Source organism: Notechis scutatus, chromosome 3 (genome assembly GCF_049901735.1).
Source record: "Notechis scutatus isolate UNSWTSFEM ecotype Mainland chromosome 3, rNotScu1.2, whole genome shotgun sequence".
Classification (NCBI taxonomy): Eukaryota; Metazoa; Chordata; class Lepidosauria; order Squamata; family Elapidae; genus Notechis; species Notechis scutatus.
The window spans coordinates 114901012-114921529 of NC_142011.1; the positions used below are offsets into that span (position 1 = coordinate 114901012).

Genomic DNA, 20518 nt, shown 5'->3' on the forward strand with positions numbered 1-20518 from the left:
TGGTCGAGTTTTGTCGTCCATATGTTTTTGCAGTGTAAGAGTTGCAGATTACAGGATAGTTTTTTTCTGAAACCAAATTGTTTATTGGAGAGTAGGTTGTTTGTCTCTAAGTGGAGGATAATGGATTGGTTAATAATTGATTCCATGACTTTACAGGTGACGCACCATAAGGAGATTGGCCTGTAATTTTCAACTAGGCTTGGGTCTCCCTTTTTGAAGATGGGGATGACTGTGGCTTGTGACCATAGGTTAGGCAAGGAGCTGGTCCTGAAAGATTTTTCAAAGATTATGCTTAGAGGTTTGGCTATGGCAGTGGATAGCTTTCTTAAGAAGTAGGCACATATTCCATCCGGTCCAATAGATAGAGATGGTTTTAGATTGCGTAGTGATTTTTTGACATTGTCTTCTGTGAAATCGATATGTATTAGATCATTGTTGTTATCTGTGGTACGGCTAGGAAATACTGGGCATGATCCATTGCTGTTTACAAATACTGAGCCGAAGAATGTGTTAAAGATGTTGGCTTTAATGGTGTCGTCGTTGCAGTCTTTACCATCAGGTCCTATCAAGGGAGGGATGGACCTTGAGTCTTTTAGTTTGTTGTTTACAAAATTGTAAAAAGCACGGGTGGAATTGGTGCTTAGAAGGTTTTCCTCTTGTTTAATGTGATAATTGGTGCATTCGGTCTTTATCTGGTGGCATAAATTTTTGTATCGGTTTTTGAAATTGGCAACGTGACCAGATTTGTTTTTCCGCACAGAGTGATCTCTTTTTGGATTGAAGTTTCCTTATTGATATGGGTAATCTGCTTTTTTGTTTTGTTTTGGGAGTTGTTGTTGGAACATATAGTTTGATGACTCTTTTGACTTCAAGTAAAAATATGTTGTAATGGTCTTCAACGGTATTGCATCCAGTGAATAGAGATTGCCAATCAAGGGATGAGAGATCGTTGTCTATAACAGGGGTCCCCAACCGCCGGTCCGCGGACCGATACTGGTCCGCGGAACAACTCTTACCGGGCCGCTGGTTGCTGGGCGCGCCATCTTTTTGGTAAAAGTGCTTCCGGTGAGCTTTTCCGGGTAGAAAGCTCACTGGAAGCACTTTTCATCAAAAAGATGGCGGTGAGCGCTTCGGTGAGCTTTTCCGGTAGAAAGCCATTTCTACCCGAAAAAGCTCACCGAGTAGCGCCGCCATCTTTTGACGAAAAAGTGCTTCCGTGAGGTTACCGGAAGCACTTTTCGTCAAAAAGATGGCGGCGCCCAGTTGATGCTGGTACCGGACCGCGGCACCCAGCTGATGCCGGTACCGGGCCGCGGCGTCGAAAAGGTTGGGGATCCCTGGTCTATAAGATCATAGTTGCCTTTTTTGAAGTTACAATAGGGGATTACATCATTGTGGTGATTTTTGTGTGGACGTATGTTGAGACAAAAGTCAATCATATTGTGGTCACTACTGGAAAAGGGTTCTTTAGTTTGTATTCCGTAAATTAAGTTCAAACTGTTGCAGAAGATGAGATCGAGGCAGTTGTTTAGTCTAGTGTTGTTGATTACTAGTTGTTCCAGTCCCAGATTTGTAATAGCATTGTAGAAGGTTGTGTGTATGATTTCAGTTGTACAATCATTTAGGGTCCAGTCAATATGAGGTAGATTGAAATCACCAAGAAGGATAAAAGGGTATGGGCAGGATGCAGCCCATGTTAGTAGAATCAAGATCATGTGGAATATTAGTGTCGCTTTATAAAATCCTAGTAAGACCACACCTGGAATACTGCAACCAGTTTTTGTCACCATACTACAAAAAAGATGTTGAATCTTTGGAAAAAGTTTAGCGAAGAGCAACTAAGATGATCAAATGCCTGGAGACTAAAATATATGAAACATATAAAACATGAAGAATGGATTTGGATTTGGCTAGTTTAAAGAAAAGAAGTATTAGGGGTGTCATGACAGGAGTATTCCAGTATTTGAGGGGCTGTCACAAAAAGGGGGTTATCAAATTATTCTCCAAAGCACTTGTGGGCAGGACAAGAAACTGGTTGGAAACTAATCAAAGAGATAAGCAACTTGGAATTAAGAACAAACTTCCTAACAGTGAGAACAATTAACCAGTGGAACAACTTGCCTCCAGAAATCATGGGTGCTCCATCACTGGATTTTTAAAAGAGGAGTCTAGACTAGGAGTATCAAACTCAAGGCTCGCAGACTGGATCCAGCCTGAGGGGTGCTTAGATCTGACCTGTGGGGCCACCCTGGAAACAGCAAAGGACAGGCCCGCAGTGCCTCTGCCAATAAAAATGAGTCCCACCCGGGCTCTGTTCTTGGCTGCAACAGCCTCCTGCAATCCTCTGACAGTGAAAATTGAACTTGCGTGGCCCTCCCAGGCTCCATTTTTGCTGGCAGAGTGCTAGCAAAACAAACTACTAGCAAAGGTAACATTTGATCATATGAGTGATGTTGCTGGACACCCCCACCCTGGCCATGCCTACCCAGTCCCCCCTGAGGTCAAACACAATCCTGATGCGGCCCTTAATGGAATCGAGTTTGACTCCCCTGGTGTAAACAATCATTTATCTGAAATGGTATAGGTTCTCCTGCTTGAGCAGGGGGATGGATTAGAAGACCTCCAAGGTCCCTTCCAGCTCATTCTCTTCTAATTATGTTATAATAACAATGTATGATTAAATGTAGAAGAATATGGTTCAGCATTTTATATCATTCAATGGACAGTGTAGAAGAACCAATTTTCAGGAGAACTGAAATGGTATTGTCCTGTTGCAAAGTCATCCTACTTTCATGTTTTATATGCTTTTTCAAAGTAAACTGCATTCATCAACATAGAAATTAAAAATTACTATTGAGATCTTTCCTTGCTAAAGGTTTTTCTATATTTTTGGTTTGGTGTCCTTCATTAAATAGTTTCTTTGTAAATCAGCCTTACAACTGACTTTTTTTTGCAACCATAATTAACATTCATTCATTATTCATTCAATTTTTTGTTGCAAATAACAACCAATTGTTCTCATGTCATGATCAATTGTTCTATCAGGAAAGATAAATAATAAGCATCTGTAATTCAGAAGATTAAGTATTAAAGGTATTAAAGGTATTGTAGGTATTAAAAGTATTACCTACAATTTCAAAATTGCACAATGGAAATAACAAACAGAAGTGTGGTGTTGGAGGAGGGGCCACATTGAAAGAAAAAGACAAAACAAAAATAATTAAAGGTTTGTAACACACAGTATTTGCGAGTTTTCAGGATTCTTAGATGCTCACTCTAATTACTGGAGTCACAATTACTCCTTTTTCACTTCTGTATTTCTTTTTCTTTCAGATGAAGAAGAAGATCTGAATGAGGATACTGTAGAAAAAATTGTGAAATGTATCATTCAAAATGAAGGTAGGCATAACTTTGGCTTAGTTAAGTAAAACCGTAGCAGTAATATTTCAATAAGGCGTTTTGACATGTTTTTACTTTCTTCCCTTTTTAGCAAATGTTGAAGTTCTAAAAGAAATGCTGGGAGAAAGCGATGCTGATCTCCCACTGCCAGTGCCTGTACCCAGGTGAGATGAGCATATAGGTTCAAATTGGTACCCTCACCACTTGAGAATCTCTTGTGTTTTCTTCTTCCTTCCCTCAGTCATGCTCAGGACTAAATCACATGATATAGTGAGTGTATATAGATATGTATGTGTGTGACATACATTCTGCCTTACTATTCATTTTCAACCTAACATAAGTGTAATGGAGATTACTGGCCATAGGGTGGGAAGTTTAAAAACTCTCCCCAGCCATCTGTCTTGCAATCCCCCCAAAATGCTACTAGTGCTAATTGAGGATTTTCTTCCTGATTGTTTCAAATCAGGAGGCAGAGAAAGAATGTGGTTGGGTGAGAGGTCTCCCTGAACATATCCTATGGGGTCTACTAGGATAGAGAAGAGTGGTAAGAACAGCTGCATATTGAATGCATGTATGTAGTTTTCACTCTATTGGAATGACTAGGCTAGATGTCTCTCAGAGTGGGTTAAACATATTGCAGCCCATCTTTTAGAGATAGGATAAAAAGCCAGAACAGAATGTCAGGCTCAGTTGGCCCTAGTTAATTGTGTTGGTGCAGGATGTTTTTGTTGCCTGAAGCTTTCCTTTTCAAAGCTGCATAGCAATTGTGTAATGTTCTTGTACAGCTCCTATTTATTTCATTTGGGCCTCAGTAGATGTACTTTGTAGAGAATTGAGTTTCATGGATTATATCTTAGTATCCATGAATTTGAAAATAGTCTAAGTGGAAGTCTGATTTTGCCTTCCTGTGCAGGTTTCTCTGTGTTGGCTCCATGTTATGCCATATTTTTCAGTCTATGAAACGCACTTCCCCCCCTCCCAAAGTGGGTGGAAATGTCTGTGCATCTTATGGAGCAAATATTGTGGTGGCGGGGAGAGAGAGGGACTGTCCCTGGTTATCTCGCTGAAGTTGGCAATTATCTATCCTGGTCTATTGTGGAACTTTATTCAGTGCAGTTGGTTTTTGGTTTTTGGTTCGTTATCGGCTCTCTGAATTTGAACTGTGTTTCCTTCCTTTGGAATGTTATTTTGAAAATAGTTTACTCCTCCACTGTGAACAATTAAACAGTGAAGCCAAGTTGAAGGCATTAAAGGACTTTTAGTTACGTTTTGGGTTTTGTTATATTTCTGATATAACATGGCCCAACTGATTGCTTTTGTCTTTTATTTTCTCCAGTGCTCTATGTCCACATCGCAGCAGCCAAGATGGTGGCATTCCTCATCATCACACAGTGCACTTAGGTTCCGCACAAGCACCTTGCATTCATTGCAGCAAGAAAAAGAGACCTCCCATACATCGTCAGGGCCGGTCAAAAGAGAGCAAAAGCAAGATGCACCCTGGAGAAACAACAGTATTTTCAGTTGGCAGGTAGGTGTTAGTTTGCTTTATATAGAAGAGTTTTGAATTAACTCACAATAAGTATCTAATGAAATACAAGCAGAGTAATAGTATCAGGTTCTAAGGCATAAGAAAGCCAGTTTGATATAGTAATTAAGACTAGAAATTGGGAGACTGTGTGTTTTAGTCCTATCTTAGGCACAAAGTCACTCTTTTTCAGCCCTAGGAAGGAGTCAATGGCAAACCAATTTTGAAATCTTGTCAGAAAATTAAAGGAACTCAATGAGTGGAAGCTCATTAAAGAAACATCCAATTGGAGTTAAGGGGAAATTTACTGACAGCTTGCTTCCAAGGGTTGTGGGTGCTCCATTGCTGGAGGTTTTTAAGAAAAAAAAAATGGACAGCCATTTGTCTGAGATGTGTATAAGGTCTCCTGCCTTGGGCAGGAATTTGGACTCGAAGATTTCTCCAGGAAAAATCCTGAGGCTTGGAAAAGGACTAATGTGGTTTCCATGAAAAAGGTTTCCATATTGGGAAAAAAGATGGAAAAGGTTTCAATCTTCAAGAAAGGGGGGAAAAACCAGATCAGGAAACTACAGACCAATCAGTCTAACATCAATACCTGGGAAGATCCTGGAAAAGATAATCAAAAAACAGATCTGCAAACAACTAGAAGCAAATAAAGTCATAACTAGCAACCAGCATGGGTTTGTTAAAAACAGATCATGCCAAACCAATCTTATTTCATTCTTTGATAAAGTCACTAATGTCAGTGTTCCAAGTAACAACCTCCAAATTAAAAGTCTCCAAGACTCTTCTCAGAGATTCGTTTTATTAGAGATGTCATATTGGCATATCTGAAGGAAAACCCAAACCAGAGATTTCTGGGTTTTCCCTAGCCCAAAGAGAATCCAAAATCCAAACCCTGTACCCAGTAGTTCATCACATGGTCCAATCATTACTTTGTTCCAACTGGAGATTATCTCCAGGCACTCCTTTCCAGGTGCAGAGTAACAGGTCCTTGACTTTCTGAGAAAGGAATGCTGTTGTGGCTAATCTTCCACCACTTCTTGAAATCCCCCTTCCAAATTCCCAGACACTGAAATGTGGCAACCCAGAAGCCTCAAAGAAAAATGGCTTCCAAGCTGACAGGCTTCCCCCCCTCATGTGAGAATCATGTCCTGGAATGAGAAACAATCAGGGGGTTAGTTCAGTCAGCAAGCAATAACCATCTCTCCTCCCCTCCCCCAGAGGACCCATTGGCTTGTCTGGGAATTTATAATGGAATTGCTTTACTGGGGCACCCACTTTGACATCTCAGCTTTTAACCCAAGTAGCTTCTGACAAAGGGTACCCCTTCCAATGAACCAGATACTGTAATCTGCCTCTGTACAATTTAGAATCTAAATTTTTTTTCACTTCATAATGGGTTTCATCTTGTACCACAATCGGTTTGGGAGGTGCTGCTGGCTGTGGCCTTGCTGACAGCCAGTTTTACTACTATGGAAGACTAAAATCATCACAACGACATAATCCCCAATTATAACTTCAAAAAAGGCAACTATGATCTTATAGACAACGATCTCTCATCCCTTGATTGGCAATCTCTATTCACTGGATGCAATACTGTTGAAGACCATTACAACATATTTTTACTTGAAGTCAAAAGAGTCATCAAACTGTATGTATGTACCAATAACAACTCCAAAACCCAGAAAAAAACGGATTACCCATAACAATAAGGAAACTTCAATCCAAAAAGAGATCACTCTGGCGGAACACAAATCTGGTCACATTGCCAACTTCAAAAGCCGATACAAAAATTTATGCCACCAGATAAAGACTGAATGCACCAATTACCACATTAAACAAGAGGAAAACCTTCTACGCACCAATTCCACCCGCGCTTTTTACAATTTTGTAAACAACAAACTAAAAGACTCAAGGTCCATCCCACCCCTGATAGGACCTAATGGTAAAGACTGCAACGACGACACCATTAAAGCCAACCTCTTTAACACATTCTTTGGCTCAGTATTTGTAAACAGCAATGGATCATGCCTAGTATTTCCTAGCCAAATCACAGACAATTACAATGATCTAATACATATCGATTTTACAGAAGACAATGTTGAAAAAGCACTACGCAATCTAAAACCATCTCCATCTATTGGACCGGACGGAATATGTGCCTACTTCTTAAAAAAGCTATCCACTGCCATAACCGAACCTCTAAGCATAATCTTTGAAAAATCTTTCAGGACCAGCTCCTTGCCTAACCTATGGTCACAAGCTACGGTCATCCCCATCTTCAAAAAGGGAGACCCCAGCCTAGTTGAAAATTACAGACCAATCTCCTTATGCTGCGTCATCTGTAAAGTCATGGAATCAATTATTAACCAATCCATTATCCTCCACTTAGAGACAAACAACCTACTCTCTGATAAACAATTTGGTTTCAGAAAAAAACTATCCTGTAATCTGCAACTCTTACACTGCAAAAACATATGGACTACACAACTAGATCAGGGCAAAACAATAGACGCAATCTACATAGACTTCTGTAAAGCCTTTGATTCAGTGGTACATGACAAACTACTCCTAAAACTAAAATCTTATGGTATCTCTGGACAACTGCATAACTGGATAGAAGCATTCCTGTCAAACAGACAACAAATGGTCAAAATTGGGACTGTCCTATCAAATTCTGTACCTGTCCATAGTGGTGTCCCCAAGGCAGTGTTCTAGGACCAACACTCTTCATACTCTACATAAATGACCTCTGTGATCACATTAAGAGCAACTGCATTCTCTTCACTGATGATGTAAAGCTGTTCAATACCACAGACAATACTGCTACCCCTCAAAAAGATCTTGACTATGTATCAGAATGGTCAATCAAATGGCAACTTCAAATCTCAACAAATAAATGCTCTATCTTACATATTGGCAAAAAAAATCAGAAAATAAAATACAAGCTGAATAGTCAAGACCTTGTTGATGATCCATATTCTGTAAAGGACCTTGGAATACTCATCTCTAATGATCTAAGTGCTAGAGCCCACTGTAACTACAATAGCCAAAAAGGCATTAAGAGTTGTTAATGCCACATAGCTTTTTCTCTGGTAATATCACACTACTAACTAGAGCATACAAAACATTTGCTAGACCAATACTCGAATACAGCTCATCAGTCTGTAACCCACATTATGTATCTGATATTAGCACAGTTGAGAAAGTCCAGAAATATTTCACAAGAAGAGTTCTCCACTCCTCTATTTGTTGTAGAATACCTTATGCCACCAGACTTGAAATTCTAGACCTAGAAAACCTTGAATTACGCCTTCTTCAGTCTGATCTAAGTATGGTATATAAAATTATACATTGCAATGACTTTCCTGTCAATGAATACTTCAGTTTCAACCATAACAACACAAGAGCACACAATAGATACAAACTCAAGGTTAACTGTACCAAACTTGATTGCAGGAAATACGACTTCAGCAACAGAGTGGTCAATGTCTGGAATACTTTACCTGACTCTGTGGTTTCTTACCCAAACCTCAAAAACTTTAACCTTAGACTGTCTACTATTGACCTCATCTCTTTCCTAAGAGGTCTGTAGGGGGCGTGCATAAGTGCACCAATGTGCCTACCGTCCCTGTCCTATTGTTTCTTTTATTTTTCTTATATGTACCCTTTTCATGTATTCATAACTATGTATATACTTATACCTATTATCTTGTAAGCGATTGATCAAAATAAATAAATAAAAATAAAAAGACTGGATATATTTTCCCTAATATTCGAGGGAGACTTAATTGTACAGTCACCGGATTAATCACTTTCACTATAGGAAAAGGTCCTAAAAATTTAGATCCTAATTTCTTACTAGGTAATTTTAGTCTAATGTATTTGGTTGATAGATAAACTTGATCTCTCACCCGAAAAGAGAGTTGGAGCAATCAATACCGATCAGCTTGCTTTTTATATGCTTCTGCTGCTTCCGCTAGCGCTTTTTTGGTATTTTCCCAACTCTTCTTTAATGACTCCATCCATTCAGTTAATGACATGGAGATGGGTTGTTCCCTTGGCAGTTCTGGCATAGGAACAAATTCCATGCTATTGATGACCTGAAAAGGGGTTAAACCAGTGCTACTGTGCATTGCATTGTTATAAGCCCCTTCTGCAAACGGCAGTAAATCCACCCAATTTTCTTGCTGGTAATTTACATAACATTTGATGTATTGTTGCACCAGGGCATTCACATGTTCCGCAGCCCTGCTTGTAGTTGGATGGAAAGACGAGTTAAGTCCTTGGGAAGATCCAATGGACTTCAAGAACTCCCTCCAGAACGTGGTGGTGAACTGAATCCCTCTGTCCAAAATTATTCATCACGGTACTCCATTCAGCCTGTATATTTGTTTAACAAACATCTTGGCTAGTTTTTTGGCTGAGGGCAGTCCAGAGCAAGCAGCAAAACGGGCTTGCTTAGAAAATAAATCAATTACAGTCCAAATTACTTTGTGTCCCCCACTTTTAGAAAGCTCCACTATAAGTCCATTGCAATCTCTTCCTAGGGACAACAGGTTTCGGCCACTTGTTGGAGGAGACCGGGAGGCTTGGCCTCAATCTCATAGTGGCACAAGTGGCACAACTTTTTACATAGTCCTCTACATCTGCTTTCATTTTTGGCCACCAAAACTGCCTCCGAGCCAAGTGAAGAGTCTTTAGGAATCCAAAGTAGCCAGCCAGACAACAGTCATGACTCCGCTCTAGTACCATCAGCCTTAAACTGTTGGGTACATAGAGCTTGGATCCTTTCCATGCCAACCCCTCTCTCATGGTTAGAGTGTATCAGTTTTCCATGAACCATGGGTTGGTTAGTAGTGCTGCTTTAAGGTCTGTTGCTAGCTCTTCTTCAAGAGGGACAGTTTGGCATCTGGCTTGACTCCTAGTGGTGGCTTGAGCTGCACTTTGTGTGTTAGGGACCATGGCGTGGGCGATGTCCTCTCACCGGCTGTCACATTGGGTTTCCTTGACACAGCATCAGCTAACAAGTTCTTAGAGTTTTGTGGCTCTTGTGGCCCGCCAGCGGCTGGTGGAGCTGGCAGCAGTTGGATAGTAGTGAAGAGATTGCGGAGGAACCTGGGCCAGTCTTGGAGGCTGAGGAAGGCTTGGACAAGGGATCTGCATCTGAGGCAGAGATGGGGCCAGGGCAGGCTGGCAGTCATCAGCTGCCTTCGGGCTCAGATAGAATTGAGGCTGGGGAGCAGTTGGAACCAGTTCCCAGCCTGCCGACGTGCAGAGCTGCTAAAAGAAAGGAACAATTAAGAACTCAGGGTTGACGTGGGAGCAAGGCCATAGGTGGATGGTGAATGGCCCTTCCCAACAGAGAGTGTGGAACTATTTACCGGGCAGATTTCCAGGATTGATAAGGTCTGAGATAATTAGTCTACTTTCGCAAGACTGTTTGCCAAGCTGTTGGCTGACTGTGAATGAAATATTTCACATTAATTGTAAATAAAGACATTTTTGCAGGGACTCAAAATTGACTGAGTGCTTTTTGGTGAGGTCTAGGACAGAACAGTTTGTTTCCTGCCTCCAAAAAACAAACCTCTATTAAGATGGAGCAGCTTCATGTGGAGAACGCTCAGCTTAATCAACAGGTGGCTCTGCTGGCAACCTAGGTGGCTCAGCTCCAAGCTTACGCTGCTGTACCTCCTCCCTGGAGGAAATGCCGGGTGGCTGTGCCTGATAAATTTGATAGCAACCAAGCTATGTTTCCTGCTTTCTTGGGACAATGCCAGCTATTTATCAGCCTGAGAGCGGAAGAGTTCCCCGCTGACTGGGATAAAGTGGGGTTCATGATTAGCCTTCTCTCCGGCTCTGCGGCTCGCTGGGCCACACTACTGCTAGTCCAGGCTAGTCCTTTGCTGGATGATTTCAGGGGGCTTTGTGACACCTCAGGTTGATAGATCAGGACCCCATTAAGACACAGACCGCTACCTGATGTCTGAAGACCCTGAAGCAGGGTCGGCGCTCTCTGCAGGAGTATATCAGGGAGTTTTGGCTGCTTAGCCAAGATTCAGCCTCAAACAAAGCTGCTCTCATGGACGCATTCCAAGATGGGTGGACAGAGGAGTTGCAGGATGAATTGGTCTGGGTCGATGTTTCTCCGACCCTCAATGAGCTGGTCCTTCTTTGCCTTTGGATTGATGCTCAGTTGCAGAGATGGGAAAATTGCCATGCCTCCCGGGAGAACCGGGTGGTCCCAGCTGTGTGCAAGACCCCAGCTCCACTGGAGGAGCCCATGGAATTAGGTGCAGCCAAACCCCATTTATCAGTAACTGAGAAAAACAGACAGCACTCAGGGGTGTGTGTGTTTCTATTGCGAGGAACCTGGGCATATGGCTGCATCTTGCCCTAAGAAACGACAAGGGGCATCAGCCACTGGGCCTACCCCACAGTCACAGAAACTCCTATCGGGAAACGCCTTGAGCCCGATCTAGGGGAAATCTTGGATCAGGTGTGCACCAACACCGAGTCTTGCCCAGTGAATGTGGCCCCCCGGACCACCCCAGCACTTGATCCTGTCAGCCCGAGTATTCCTGTCCACTAGTCCACAGAGGATTCTGGCTCACAACTTGGTGGACTCTGGGACCAAAATGAACTTTATGGATGTGGCGTTTGCAGCTCCCTCATTGTCCGCTAGATCCTCCTCTGCTCGTGAAGACTATTGATGGCCACGTTCTTCTGGCTGCTGGGCTGGAGCTGGCTGCTGGCTGGAGTTGGCTGTGGGGCAGGAGATGATTGTGGGGCAGGAGCTGGTGGTGCTAGCATCCATTGGTATTGAACCCACCCCTAGCCTGGATAAAAGGCCCAGCTAGGGAGAATATACTCTGCTGGTGGTAGCTTAAAGTGGCTGGCGAGGGGGGGCTGGCCTCTGCAGACTTCTGATCGCTGGCAGCAGCTACTGTCCATCTCCAGCAGGTTGGGCTGGCTGTACAGGGATGGTTCTTCTGGTTGAATAGAAGGATGCCATCACTGCACTATAACCACTTGCTGACCTTGGGTCCAGGAATGTGAACATAGGTTGAGTCAGGAACCACCTCAGCTGGCCAACCTGGGCTCGCAGGGAGTAACTGCCCACCTCAAGATGTTCAAATCATTCCGGGAGACCTGTCAATGACTGGCAAGGGAGGCAGCAGGCTCCAATCCCAGGAATTGTCAGACCCCAAACGCCTGACCTTGACTCAGGACCTTGGGTTGAACTCATCGGATTGGTCCCTGGTCAGTGTTCAGGTGGCCTCATCTTGGTTCCAATCTCTGGAGTTGGGTCAACCTGACCAAGTTTCCAGGACTCTGGCTCCTTGGGTCAGGTGCCTTGTCACTGTTCCGCCTTATCAGCTTCAATTGCTCACACCATTTCTTCAGAGGGAGAGTACAGGGTCTTGCTGAGGGACTCTGTGTCAATCCCTATGGGTCATTCCTCAACTGTTGCCTTCTCTTCTATCTTCCCTGAGTCTTCACACCACCCAGTTAGCAGGTTGGCGTTCAGGGCTCAGGACCCCGGACAGCCCCCTGTTCCCTGGGAGTTGGTTAAAGATTTAGGAATTTGGGTTAATGTCAGTGTTCCAAGTAACAACCTCCAAATTAAAAGACTCCGACACTGTCATCTTCTCAAAGATCCATTTTATTAGAGATGTCATATTGGCACATCTGAGGAAAACTCAAACCTGACTTTCTGAAAAAGGAATGTTGTTGTGGCTAATCTTCCACCGTTCCTTGAAATCCTCCTCCCAAATTCCCAGGCACTGAATGTGACAGCCCAGAAGCCTCAAAGAAAAATGGCTTCCAAGCTGTCAGGCTTCCCCCCTCAGGTGAGAATCATGTTCTGGAACGAGAAACAATCATTCAACAAGCTGAGCGGTGGCCGGGGGCCACGAGAGGCTCATCTTTATGTCTCTTGGCTTCCCTGCAGCTCACATGGTGTTTCAGGATTGCCTGCTTTCCACTCTGTGCTTTCACTCTGCACAGCCCCAGAGTGCACCGACCAAGTGATTGGCGGACTGCAGCTGCTGCTGAATGCTGTTGTTCCTCGTGTGCTTGCTGGCTCTTGTGTGTGTGCTGGGGGGACACCTAGCCAGGCTGATCACCCTGAAATTGTGTTTCCCTGAAAATAAGCCCAGTGCTTAATTCAGAGGTCAAAAGAAAAGACCAGTGTCAGCGTTCCAAGTAATGCACCCATAGAAAACAGAACGGTAGACAGGTTATTGCATACTTCATATTGGCACAATGTCAGGATTCCAGCGATTGCCCTAATTGACACACAACTGGTGAAAACTGACTAAAGGTTCCCACAGCTTTCATCTAATTAAAAGTAAAAGTTTCTCACTCCAGGAGAACAGCAGCGAAGGGAGACTGCCCCTGCGACAAAGAGAAACCCTTGGAACCTAATGCACAAGAGGCTGTCATCTCTGAATGGCGGCCCTGAAGTCTTGATAGCCCAGCTGAAAGAAGGAAGCAAACTTTAAAATAACAGATTATGGCATTGACTGGACTTGGTGGTGCAAAGATTGTGTGCAACAAACAGGGATTGCTTCAAAAGAAGGTTCATAATTTGCGGAGAGTGAGAGAGGCAGGAGAAAGCTGATTGGAGTTCCCAAAAAGTGGTGAATGGGCAGTGGTGAGGGAGCGGAGGATTTGCCCAAGGGACTGAGTTTTGAGAATTGAGACGAACAAAGAAAGGAAAAATATTGAAGATCTTTAAAGACTCCTAGATTTAAAAAGAGAGCTGGATTTGGTTGAAATAAAAGACAGTTGCTAGGCTCTTATACTGGACAGTGACAGTGATAGAGAAAAACAGAAGAGGAAGTGGCTGAAGTAACAGAGGCGATTGGTGTCCATTGAGGAGAACAGTTATTACTCAGCAATTTTGCTTTCAAGATAAGAGAATTGATTTGTGAAAAGCAATTTTGAGGGATGAAATACCTGCTGAATTATTGGATTATTAGCTTTTTGCTTGATTGTAGTTGAATTAATGAATTAATGCTTATTTATACAATTTTAGAAACATATTTATATTTATATTTTTTTTTATAAAACTTAGAGATTGATAAAATTAGTAACTTATGATTAGAGATCTAGAAAGTAATTTTTTCCATTAGTCCATATTATATTTATATCTTTATATCTTATATTTATATCTATATATTTATATAGTCATATATATTTTCTAATTTAAAATAGAAGTAAGGGGGGATGTGTTGATGAATTGGAAACAACAGTGATGATTTGAGTAAGTGTCTTATAATATATATTATATATAATCCATATATCTTCTAAGACTTTGTTATAGATATTAAGTGAAGACTTTATTAATTAATTTAAAATCCTATAGGGTTGTTAAGGATCTTATATAGAAAAAGTGTGACCCATAAGAGTTATAATATACAGCTATACAACACTTTTAATTTAAGTGATTAGAAGGATATAAATTAATTCTGCTTGATTAAAAGATAGAAGTGAGGTGTACTGTAAATAATATTGATAATTAATTGATTTTATAATAGGATATACTAAAATAGAAATCTTAAATTTAGGAATGAACATATAGAAATCCAGAAAAGGATAAACTTGGGGTATGATTCTAAAATTCTGGTGAATGTTGATTTGGGACAACATATATAGTATTTTAGAGAAACAGAGTGAAATATTAAAAGAAATGATGAGCATCACCATTACGATGGTGAAAGCCAGAAAAAAGACAACACCTATGTCAACACTCTCAATGGCAGCCGCTTCACCCTTAACACAAAAAATGATTGAAGGGATGCTCACAACAGAGAAGCAGAGCACAGCTCCAAATAACCCAAATATACAAACTACGCTATTAATGATACAAGAAACGATAAAGCTTCAGGAAACAATGATGAAAAACCATAGCGAAATGAAAGCTGAAATAAATGAAATTAAAGAAATGGGGAAATTAAAAAGTGAAATGAAATCTGATATATTCAAATTAGATGAAAAAGTTGGCTCAATACAGCGAGCATTAGAAAAAATGAACGTACAATAAAAAATGTGGAAAAATGAACAGAACAAACAGAAAAAAATAGAATTGGTTGATCAAAAAATGAAAACAATAAACAAAGAAATGGAAGACCCTCTTATCCACTTAGAGATGAACTGTGCAGCTTCGTACCTTAGGTTCCAGAATGTTGTGGAAACAAAGGAAGAAAATTTAGAACTAGTGATGGCCAAAATTCTAGCAGAAACATTACAGCTAGACAAAAATGAAATATTGACTGAGAAATTTAGAGAAATTTAGAAAAAAATTCTTAATCTAAATTTTAGATTAAAATTTAGATTAAGAAAATTATATACAGTTTCAGCAGACAGAAAAAAAAAGAATAGCGGTATATGTTAACGAGGAAATAAAATTGAAGTTAATTTTTGTGGATCCCAAAGGAAGAATATTGATGATCTAAGTGTGGATAGCTCAAAACCAGTTTTGTTAGTAGTAATGTATGCACTCAATGAAAATCAACAAGAGTTTTATGAAAAATTACACAATAAAATTATTGAATTGGAACCAAGAAATATATGCATCATAGGAGATTATAATGCAATAGTAGATTACAAAAAAGACTGCAGTAATGAAAAGAAAATTGGGGGGGGGAAGTAGACTATTACCAAGAACAGGTTTTGAAATGATTTCAGAACTCAACCTATTAGATGTTTGGAGACAACTGAATCCAGATAAAAGATAATTTACTTTTTATTCTAATCCACATCAATCATGGTCCCACGTTGACATGGCCTGGATGGACGGAGAAATAGGAAGAGAAGTGGAGGACATAGAAATACTACCAAACACTTGGGCAGACCACAATCTGCTTAAAATAACTTGGAGAGGTTGGAAAAAAAATAAGACAAAGATGGATTTTAAATACACAAATATTAAAAGATAAAGAATTTATTCTGAAACTTAAAGAAGAATTAGCACTATTTTTTAATGAAAATACTAGGCAACATACATTGACACAAAATCTTTGGGACACCATGAAGGCTTACATATGCGGAATCATAATATCTTATACAGCTAAAAAGAATAAAGAGAGGTGGACTCAACATAATACCTTGCAGGAAGAAATTAAAAATTTAGAATTTCAGTTGCAAAAAACACCACAAAAATAATAAAATTAGAGAAAAACTGTCCTTAGTTAAACATAAATTTAATATATTAGAAAATGGTGAAGAAATGGTGAAAAACCTAAAAGCAGCCAAACAAACCTTTTTCGAGCAAGCAAATAAACCGGGAAGATGGCTTTCATATAGACTTAAAAAGGAAAGGGAAAAGAGAATAATATATCAACGACAGGGGTCTAAATGCAGTGTGCATGGAAAATGTGTACCCCTGCCCCTCATGCTGGCCCACCTTTCAAAGGGCAAGATGTTTTCTAAGCTGGACTTGTGGGAAGCCTTTTACCAAGTGAGGATTTGGGAGGGGGATGAATGGAAGACAGCTGTTAACTGCCCACTGGGACGTTTCCAGTTTAATGTGCTCCCATTTGGGCTCCAAGGGCCCCTGCAGTGTTCATGCAGCTGATAAATAAGGTGCTGCATGAACACCCATATAATGGTGTTTTGGTGTATATTGATGACATTCTGATATATATCGAAACAAAAGCTGAGCACATAAAGCTGGTCCAGGCAGTCCTGAAAAATCTCTGAGCCGCCAAACTATACTCTAAACTCTCAAAATGCGAATTCCACAAAGACAAAATAGATTATTTGGTTCCTTTTGAAATGCTGTTTGTTTCAATAATTCTACTTTCTTGAGAAGGCTGGTGAGGTAGGGACCTTACCATTCTATTTCATTATTTCACTTTCACCCATTCTTCTAATATATCGATATCATACTGAATTTTATTTCTGTGTTCTGAGATATTATGTATCTAACCTGACATTGAGTAATCTACAAATTTGGTAGCCTAATAGCCCCTATTCTTCAAATTCATTCATAAGAAAATTGAGGGAAAAAAGGACTCAAAACCTTTCTTTGTGGAACCCCACACAGTCTCTCTCTCTAATGTGATAAGGAACCACTGGCAAACACTGTTTATGCATTTTGCATTTTGCAGTTATGTATATATTTAATTATCCTGCCATTCAGCCTGAATGGTATGTCATTAAGATCTTGTCAGATGATTTGCTAATATCGATATGTCTACAACACTCCCAAAACCTATTCAAGATGTTACCCAATCAAAAAGTGAGGCAAGATTATTCTAGAAAATTTATTATTGGCAGATCTATGATGGTTTCTAAGTTTTAATCTTCTCTGCCAAATTTCAGCATAAGATTTACCAGTCTGCAGTTTGTTTGGTCTTCTCTTTCATTTTCTTTAGGATGAAAAGATGGTGATAACATTTGCTCTTCTTCAGCCAGATAGATTATACATAAAAGATTTGTACATCAGCTAGTTCATCTAGCACCCTAAAATTCAATTTATCTCTTTCTAATGAAAACTGAACTAAAATAGGAATTGAATAGCGTACTATTTCCTTGTTAACATTAACTTCATTGAGCAGCTGAAAATTAAGAACTCTGACGTTACATGATCATTTTCCCACAGTTGCTGTATTAGTCACTCCAACTAAATTTTCCAAGTGATGGAAATGAATGCATTTTGAATAGGGACACAGTGGCTCAGTGTCTAAGACGCTGAGCTTGTCAATCAGAAAAGTTGGCAGTTTGGCAGTTTGAATCTCCAGTGCTGCATAACAGAGTGAGCTCCTGTTACTTATCCCAGCTTCTGCCAACCTAGCAGTTTGAAGATGTAAAAATGCAAGTAGAAAAATAGGGACCACTTTGGTGGGAAGGTAACAGCGTTCTGTGAACCTTCGGCATTTAGTCATGCTGGCCACATGACTACGGAGACATCTTTGGACAGCTCTGGGTCTTTGGTTTTGTAACAGAGATAAGCACCACCCCTAGGGCCATAAACAACTAGCCTGTATGTGCAAGGGGAACCTTTACCTTTGCTATATTAATAAAAGGTCAAGGTTTGAAATAAAAGATAATACATGAATTGAGCAGATGTTTGAGAAAGTGCTACTGAAAAACAGCATAGACAGACAAATGGGAATGAAGAAGCATCAGTAGCTATGTTTAGCATTCCAATGCAGCAAGAGTATTCAGATGTTCAGATTTCAATGTTCCAATTGGCAAATTCCTTGGAAATTTAGAGAACAAGCTAAGAAATAGAAAGGATAGATAGCAATTAGGTAAATTTCCACACGAAGCCCATTCCCTGACTTCTGCTCAAGTCAAAATAAATCAATATTAAAACATGGGAAAGAATGTAATAATAATTATTCTGCAAGTTCAGCAAAAAGGAGGGGACTAACAAAACCCATCATATTTTGAGACTTAGATTCTGTCTCTGGATCTTAAAATCCAATCTTCATCAGGCAACAAAAATGATGTAGCTTCTTTCTGAATAATTTGCTGATGCTGAGTGATCTGTCTTTTTCCCCCCCAGATTTCGTGTCACCCATATTGAGAAAAAACCCACTTCCCATGGATCCCAGGAGGAATCTTTTAATGAGAACAAGCCAGATGTAGCTGATACATATCAGAAGACTAATAGCAATGAGAAACTTCAATGGATTGGGTCACAGAATGGAATTGTTCATACAGATGGAGCACAGGAAAGAAAATTAGCTCAGCCAGATTCTGAAAGACCACCAAAGGAGACTACTGCAGATGATTTAACTCAGTCAGAGACTCATTTAAATTTAATAGCCAATACAAATATAGCCATAAATGAAACAGAGGGAGGATACCCTAAGGCATGTTTTTCACAAGAAGCAATAAATTCTGCTGTTAGTTATGCAACTGAGATTAACTCCACTTCAGGACCCAAAGACCTTTCATCAGAAGAGCTAGAGGAGGATAACAATGCTGAACAGGTGGGCCATCAGAGCGTAGCTTATGAAGTACCAGACAACAAACAACGAGTTTCAATAGGACCCAAACTGGAAATGTGCCCAGTACAGCAAATGGCATAAGGCATCAGGTATTCTAATTTCTTTCTTGTTTTCTCCTATGTACATCTAGAAATTCACAATCCGAATTTTGTTCTTTCAATATATAAAGCCATTCGAAAAATATGAATCAAATATTGATTAGTGCAACAGTTCTAAACGTATACAGTGTGCTGAGGCTATTGAAAGAGCTGGGACAGTGTTGCACAAATTCCCTTGTGAAAATGGTGAAATAAGGGCAATATCTTTAGGGAAATTGAAATGCCAAATAAGTATACTTTTTTTTTTAAATACTTACAGTAATTCCATCTTTCATTCAGACAGTGTGTCGACTGGGTACATATATCTTGTACTAACAATTGTAATTAGTATTTTTCTTATCAATATAACAATAATCATGTTTTCTTTATAAGTCATTATCTCTTATATCTGTTATCTTTATTACAATCTTATTTCTTTATATATTCATCTACTCTATTTTAACTTGTTTTATTTTCCAACCATTGATAAAATAGATCAGTGGTGGGATTCAATTTTTTGTACTACCGGTTCTGTGGGTGTGGCTTGGTGGGCGTGGCATGGCTTGGTGGGCATGGCTTGGTGGGCGTGGCAAGGGAAGAATACTGCAAAATCCCCATTCCCTCCCCATTCCTGGGGGAAGTTTACTGCAAAATCCCATTCCCTCCCCACCCCACTAACCTGTTGTCCAGCTCCGTTCTCCTGTGTTGGGCAACAAAAGAAGCCCAGCCAATCAACTGGGATTTGGGAGGCAGAGAATAGATGGGGGTGGGGCCAGTCAGAGGTGGTATTTGCCAGATCTCCGAACTACTCAAAATTTCTGCTACCGGTTCTCCAGAACTGGTCAGAACCTGCTGAATACCACCTCTGAAATAGATCCCATACCATGTAATATTCAGTTTCTTCTTTTTCTTTAATTGCCAGTGTTAATCTATTCATTTCTGCACATTCAAATATTTTCTCAATCACTTTCCCCTCTGCTGGTATTTTATCGCTTTTCCAGTTCTGAGCAAATACAATCCTAGCTGCTGTTAATACATGAATAATTAAGTATGTTTCTTCTTTGCTGTGACCTTCTGGTACCATTCCTAATAAAAATATTTCAGGTTTCAAATCTATATGTTTATAATTTTTTCCAACCATGTAGGTATTTTTGTCCAATATCTTTTGGCTTCCACACATGTCTACCACATATGGTAAATATGTTCCAGGTGTCTGATGGCACTTCCAGCATTTGGCTGATTTGTCTTTAAACATCTTTGCCAGTTTTGCTTGTGCAAAGTGCGATCTATAAAACTTCTTATACAAATTTTCTTTGTATGCTGTCGATATTGTTAATTTATAATTTCTTTCCCATAGCTTCTGACATTTGTCTAATTCTATAGTGTACCCAAAGTTTTTCGCCCATGCTATCATTGTTTCCTTTACTTGCTCTTCTTCTAGTTTGACACCTAATAAATAACAATACAATTTTTAAATCAACTGTCCTCCGTTCCTGTTAATGTTTTATCCAGTTCTGTCAACTCATTGTGGATACCTTCAGCTT

General features: G+C 40.2%; 1 protein-coding gene across 1 annotated transcript in view; it reads left to right on the top strand.

Moving 5' to 3' along the window:
* RELL2 (RELT like 2) overlaps positions 1–20518 on the top strand; it is a 46976-nt gene that overhangs the window by 19337 nt on the left and 7121 nt on the right. Inside the window, exons 3-6 of the mRNA XM_026683198.2 lie at positions 3334–3399; positions 3491–3563; positions 4736–4927; positions 18450–18986. Of these exons, the coding sequence (XP_026538983.1) occupies positions 3334–3399; positions 3491–3563; positions 4736–4927; positions 18450–18978 (860 nt within the window). The 3' untranslated portion in view covers positions 18979–18986. The remainder of the gene's footprint in view (positions 1–3333; positions 3400–3490; positions 3564–4735; positions 4928–18449; positions 18987–20518) is intronic.